This window comes from Calidris pugnax, unplaced genomic scaffold (assembly GCF_001431845.1).
Source record: "Calidris pugnax isolate Ruff unplaced genomic scaffold, ASM143184v1 scaffold54, whole genome shotgun sequence".
Lineage (NCBI taxonomy): Eukaryota > Metazoa > Chordata > Aves > Charadriiformes > Scolopacidae > Calidris > Calidris pugnax.
The window spans coordinates 3,485,575-3,492,716 of NW_015090864.1; the positions used below are offsets into that span (position 1 = coordinate 3,485,575).

General features: G+C 42.7%; 1 protein-coding gene across 1 annotated transcript in view; it reads left to right on the forward strand.

Moving 5' to 3' along the window:
- Nucleotides 1-6,828, forward strand: part of CRHR2 (corticotropin releasing hormone receptor 2) — a 96,121-nt gene extending 89,293 nt beyond the window's left edge. The window contains exons 9-11 of the mRNA XM_014944859.1: nt 2,758-2,843; nt 4,885-5,020; nt 6,754-6,828. Coding sequence (XP_014800345.1) covers nt 2,758-2,843; nt 4,885-5,020; nt 6,754-6,828 — 297 coding nt within the window. The remainder of the gene's footprint in view (nt 1-2,757; nt 2,844-4,884; nt 5,021-6,753) is intronic.
- Nucleotides 6,829-7,142: the final 314 nt, after the last annotated feature.

Here is a 7,142-nt window from a genome sequence, read left to right on the forward strand (position 1 = left end):
TAGCCAAAAAAGTCTTCTTCTGTTCCTTCATGCTTTTCCAAAAATCAGCATGATTCTGTATTCACAGCTGTTCCAGTGGGAAATGTTAAGACTATCAAGATAGATTTCATTCAGTCTAACTCAGAGGAGACGCCTGGAGAAGAGAAGACTTAGAGGGGATCTCATCAATGCTTATAAATATCTGAAGGGGTGGGTGTCAGAGGATGGGGCCAAACTCTTTTCAGTGATGCTCAGTGACAGGACAAGGGGCAACGAGCACGAACTGGAACCCAGGAAATTACATCTCAAGATGAGGAAAAACTTCTTTACTTTGAGGGTGCCAGAGCACTGGAACAGGCTGCCCAGAGGGGTTATGGAGTCTCCTTCTCTGGAGCTATTCAAAACCCTGCCCATCCTGCTCTGGGTGGACTTGCTTTGGCAGGGGGTTGGACTAGATGATCTGTAGAGGTTCCTTCCAACCCCTGCCATTCTGTGATTCTGTGGTGGTACCCAGCACAGTGAGCGACAACTAAGACAATCAGTATTAACGCTGCCAACCAGATGAATGAGCCAGCTGTCACTGGGGATCAGTGCGAACTTAGATGAAAATCTAGGTGACAAATATTAATACATCCTTTCTGTACGTCATCATTGTTTCCTTTCTGCAACCCTTGCATGGGGAATTTGGGCAAAGAGTGGGAGAATGAAAAACTGGTTTATGTAGAATAAGAGTATTTCCGGTGAAGTAACTCTCAAACTTTTCAGCTAGCAATTCTCCTCCTGGACTGATGAATCACACTTCTGCAATTTAATTTCAGAGAAGATCCCTAATTTTTCTGATGCAGCCTGTGGCAATGTGAATGTCAACTTCCCTGCTGTCACATCAAAGTAGGACTCGTGAAACTTGAAATGCTTTCTCCTATCCAGTTCATCATGTTAATCACATGTGATTAGTTTTTTGGAACTTGCCCTTGCCTAAGAGCCTGCGATTCCATCTGGCACCTTCCATTATGATTGCAAAAGTGGCAAGTTTTGGATTGCTGCCTTTTTTGCATCCTTGATAGAAGAAACATGAATTTGGCTCTGAGCTAACGAGAAACCTCAAGAATTGGTAGCAGACTTTGAGGCAGAAGTTTTCCTTCTATGGGTGAAGGACACCCCCGTCCCTCTCAGCAGACACTGCCTGAACATTTCTCTTTCTGGTGTTGAGGAACAGTGCAGTCACCAAAGTGAGGAGTTTAAGATTCAAGTCAAACCAGTGATATGGAGCAGTTTTTGTCTCTGATAAATAAAGTGAGAACCAGTTGACCTCAAGCTCTTAAATATGACAAAGACAATTCTAGCAAGAACCAGTATACAAACTGCACTGTTTTATTTATTTCTTGTACTCCCTAGGGCCCTGCTCTGCTAAGAAAATAATTTCAAAAAATGTCACGTTAACTCCTACAGCAGCGTTTTTTTTCTCACACATAATAATTGTTTAATGTACATAATTCCCAATGCTGCCAGTGTCTGTTCAGGTGCTTATTGCACCATTTGTTATGAACCATGTTACAGTAACCGCAGGGAATGATATGATGGATGCCAAGATACTGTAATCATCGAAATATAGCACATTGCACGGGGCAGGGGGGAAGGGGAAGAACATATTTTGAGAACACTTTTAAGTTGGCAGCTCTGCTACAGGGTTTGTAAATAGTTGGAAGTCAATCACAGAATTATTCCATTCATAGACTGCAAAATGCCAGGAGCCCTGGGACTGTGGAAATGTGTGTGAGAGAAATATCTCCTCACAAGCTTAGGTTGTGACCTCCACAATCCTGAGATAACAATCCTGTACTTCTGACCATATACATCGCCGACAAATTTGAGACAGACCAGGATGTTGTAAGCTACCCTACTTTATGTGTTGAAAGCAACTCAAAACTTGCTCCTAGGTGCCAAATCCTTCTGCTGATCACAAATCAGGATCTTCTTTTCAGGTTTTTTCTTTTCCTTTCCTGTTTACACTGAGAGAAAACTTATGTAAGAAAGTTGCTGGCAGATGCTACAACAGTAATTAGAGCAAATCTCAATTCTCAGTGGTGAGATTGTAACAGAAATAATTACCTAGCTCAGCAGATTAAAGAGGGAGGTGGTAAATCCATCATCTCACCTTTAAAGCCCGTGCAGAAAAAAAAATAGGCATTTTTCAGGTATGATTCATCTGCTCGATTTTAAATGTCTCTTGTGGAGTGCAATCTATAGCCTCCACCGAGTACGGAGGGAGTCCAGTGTGACTAGCTCACATTCAGATCTCTGCAATGCAGTCTTGTACGTCAGGTCTGGGGAGCCCTACCTAACCATTACCACCTGCTGTGGAACGGGAGGATGGTTTCAAACGCCTGCCAGATCAACACAGCACAGCTCTGCCAAATGCTCCACAGATGAGCCGAGCCAGAGACAGATCCAAAAAGCCAAATAAATCCCACCCTTAGTTCCTTGTGGCACCTGGGAATGGAGTAAAAGGGAGTAAAAGTAAGTTCCGCGCTGGGACCATTAATTTTTAACTCCATTTTCATTGCTGCTTTGAAAACATTAATAGCTGTTGGATGTTTGCAGCACAATCTGGTATTTCTAGTAAACTTCTGAGTTTGTTGCAATCAATGGTAAAACCAAAAGGCTGTGCTCAATCAGATTGAAACTGCAGGATGAGTCTTTTAAGATGCAATCACATCCTTTAAGCTACTGTTTGACTGACTGGTGCTATTTTTTCCCTCTTTCTTCCTTCTTTTCCAGATAAATTTTGTATTTCTGTTTAACATAGTTAGGATTTTAATGACAAAGCTGAGAGCTTCAACCACTTCAGAAACGATACAGTACAGGTAAGTCATGTGCATATGCATATTAAGATCCTTGTTCACACTAATATCCTACCAGAGTCAGAAGTAAAAGAAGAAAAGAGCCTGGGCCAAAAAATTCATATCACATCTGTAATCAACAGCAGTATCATTAATAATGATTACTGTGCACAGGGCAGGTATTTCCAGTAAGGTTTAATGTTCTTTTTAAAGTGCAGGGTGTGGGAATGAAGCCCTTTAGCTGGTACCAGCATTTGTGTACCCACTCAGTGGGTGGCATCACAGATCACAGTATCTTGTAAGGTGTTGGGAGCATTTATGGACAAACAGGTCCTCACACTGGGAAACAACACAGTTTTTGTGGAGTAAGGTTGGTCGCACTCCTCTAAATCGTTTCTAGATAAAATCTCAGTGTATCAAGCTGGGGCTTGAACCTCAATGTCCTCAAATCAGCCTCCTCTTGACTTTGGAGGCAGTTTTGCTGCAATAACAGGGATTTGTTGTTTTGCCTGATTCCTTCCTTTTACTCCTGTCTGAGGTTTGGGGACAAATGTGAAGTTAATGCAGTAGTCCAATTTTCTTGTTCAGACTCTGCTCTGCACATTTCCTGAGAAATGAAGGGGAAAAACACCCCTTTTTTCATGCTGAAACCTCATGCCATAAAACTAAAAGTAGCATAAAAAAAAAAAACTGATTCAAATCTCAGTACATTTTTATCCCTTCCATAGTTTGCAGGGAGCATTAGAGTTATTAGATTCTGAGGCAATCTAAAGTAACTGCCCTTCATCCTTGAACAGATGACAGTGATTTTATCCTCGTTACAAGCTCTGTGAGGGAATCTTCTTTTTCACAGCCTAAACAGAAAGCTGTATCATTCCGGGAAAGCCTGGGGCAAACCTTGCTGCTCTAAAGCTGAGCACTCCAAACGTTTGTTAAGCAAGTATTAAATGATGTGGCAGCTACTTTGTTAAGAATGTCACTCTGTCCTGACACTGGCAATGTTTTCGTGCTCCCCTGCCTGCATACCTGCCTGCCTTTGTCTGTCTCTTATGGAATTATACAGAGATTTATACAGACTTAGCAAAATTGCAGCCTTCTGTGTTTGTACAGTATCTAGCACAACAAGGTGCTGTTCTGCAGCTGACATCCCAAGACACTGTTGTAGCACCAATAACAAAGATTAGCCCCTAGTAATTCTGTTAATAATTGCTTACGCTTCACTGTGCACCACCTGCTTGTTTATTATTTATAAGAGAGTCCTTCACAACCGAGTTGGGTGTGCAGGTGTTGCAGAGAGAGAGAAAGCATTTCGAGTCCTGACAGAATCAAAAGATGGGCATAGAACAGGTCTCATGGGCACAGGGTTCCTGCCCTGGTCAGCAGCTAAATTGTGCATTTATCACATCACCCTGAGGTATAAGAAATCACTCACCAAACCTGCAGAGAGTCTCAAGACTTCACCCTAAGGCAAGCCTCATTGATAAGACAGAAACTGTCTGGAGAGAGAAAGGGAGGGGTATAAAAAAGGTTCCCATTTGTGCCCTGGAGTCCAGGGTGTGGGGACAAATAACAGGATTCAAAGGTTTTCCCAGAACATGTTTCTCCAGGTGGTCAGGCACTGGTCAGAAAGTGTTAACGAGCAAACTCACCTGTGGCTTCCCAACCCAAAGTGGAGGCTGTTGCTCCTGCCCTGCTCCCCTGCCAAACTCTATCCAGCCTTACAAACTGGAACCTCAGTCAGGTTCCCTCTGAAATATCCTTTCCTGAGCCTTAAGAAACCCAAGTTCTTCATTGCCTGAGGACTTCAGGAGCCTCCACCGAGGGTTACATGGTTCGCTGGTCACAAACCTTGGGCCTGTTCCTGTGCAGGCAGGCTGAGAAGTGCCTAAAACTTGGATGTCCTCCTGGGAAAAAGCTCAAATTATTACTGTGCAAATACAGACTTCCACTGCTATCCTCAGCAAGTGCTCTAGCAGCATGTCTCAGGAGTGGCAATCTGCAGCAGTTCAGATAACACAGTTGTTCTTTCTTGTGTTCACTTGGGTTTTCTGTTTCCTGCCCACAGGAAGGCAGTCAAGGCCACGTTAGTTCTTCTGCCTCTGCTAGGCATCACCTACATGCTTTTCTTTGTCAACCCTGGTGAGGATGACATTTCCCAGATCGTCTTCATCTATTTCAATTCCTTCCTGCAGTCTTTTCAGGTAAGACAGCCAGTTTGCAGCTGGTATCGGGTACTGTTGAAAGGATTCCTAATACTTTTCAGCCATGAAACTTAGGGCAATGAAGTCCCTGACAGAAATATTAGTTGAAAGTAGCTCAGCTTTGTTCATGTTTATGTAACAGATATATAAGCTTGTCATATGGAGTGGAGATCTCCTCTCAGGTGTGTACTGGAGGGATTTGTCCCCCTTAACATCATCACTGTGTTCAATCTATAGCTGCAGCTCCTCGCTGGGGCTCCATCTAAAGTCAATGGAGAGAGAGATGATGTTTCATTCTAGCCTGAGAGAGGATGATGAATCACCCTCCCAAGGCACCTCTGTCTTCACAGAGCAGACAGTGAGCTGAGACTTAAGACTAGATGTTGCTAAAACAAAGGGAAACATCTCCTACCTGTTGGGCTCATGTGATAAAGACATTAGCTGTATTTCCCAGCCTCTCACTCCAGCTCTTTTGCAATGGTGTGTGCACTCAGCCATCAGACCATACCAGCTGAGAACTCCTACCCTACCTCCTCCCTCCCCTGAATTTAATAGGAGTTCTGCCAGGATGTAAAAGGCAGTGGGGATGCCAGTAATTACCCCAGCTTTCTGGACTTGGCACAAAACCAAAAGTGACTGAAGACCTTGAATGGATTTCAGCCACACATTTCTGCTTAGATTTGTGCTACAGCTTTATCTCTGCTTTAAAGACCTTCTTGAACTGGAGTGAAAATATGTTTGACATTGATGTTTTACCTCTGATATCTCCAGGAACAAGTACTCTGATACCCAGCACGTCAATACAAATATACAACACGCATCCTGTCAAGCCAAATCTAGGGTTATGGTTTAAAAAAGTTTTGATCTTTGGATTATTGTTTTTACTGATGGCATATTTAGCTTTGAAACACAGAGCATCCCACCAGAAATCACAACTGAATATCCAAAATGAAAAATGTCCTTTTAAATCTATGAACAAAAGAACTTTAACTTTTACCAGTGAAACAATCCACATTATTCATTCCCTAAAATTAGTTGTATTTTTTTATCTGCTGATGCTCTATGTCTCAAAAAAATGTTACTCTGCTTGTTTTATTGCTAGCATGATGGAGGCATGTGTAAGAAAGCAAGCACAGGGAATCTCTCCTTTATGGTGGCAATAATTACAGTCCATTGCTGAAAGCAAAATGGGTAGGATTTCACTCACAGGTTTAGAGATGAGAGTGTCATCGTGTTGTCATCTGAGCTTCCATTATAGTCATTACAGTCTTTGCAGTCATTACAGGGGTCTAGTCACTGCTGTCAGTAGATTCCACAGAGCAATTCAGCTCCGATGAATGTGAGCAACCTGATGACACACTTGCCCACACAAGACCATCTAAGGCCATTTGACGTCCCTGTAAGTGTCTGAGACATCCACAAAGAGCTGGTAGGCACGACCTAGCTCCTGTGAGGGGTCTGTGCCATTCTGGGGAGGCAGCTGGAAGCTCTAGATAGCTTCAGCACAGCTGAAGTGAGAATCCCCTCTATTCACGCTCTCTGATCTCACCTGTGAGCTGCAAACACTGGGTCTTCTCTCATCAAGTTGTAGGGTAAAGATCTTATCTGTCTAGACGTGGGTGATCTCAACAAGATTGTGTTTGTGCTCAGGATGATCCCAGGATAAATTTCCATCCCCAATACTGCAGGGTAAAATGCTTACCTAATAATTGACTGCTTTTTATTCTTTCCAGGGTTTCTTTGTGTCAGTATTTTACTGCTTCTTGAATGGTGAGGTAAGTAGCGTCCCTTGCTGTTTGTGTAATTAATTCTTGGGTGGTGGAACCTACTTGGATGCCTGGTTACAGAGAGCAAAGATATTTTTACACGGGATCACAGTCCCATCAGTCTGTTGCTTTTGCAGAAGTTTTTGTTAATGTGCCTCTGAGTTTCCCAGCCCTCATTTTCAGGTGTCCTTTGTTCACAAAGATTTATCAAATTCAGGTGATTCCCTGGGAGGTCAGGGCAGAGGAAAAGAAGTCTCCTCAGATTGTAAAATGTTTGTTCTTTAGTTTAAGACTTCTTTGAAGTTTCTCATTAATTACAAATATGATTTCTGGACATACATTAGCATTACTTCTGA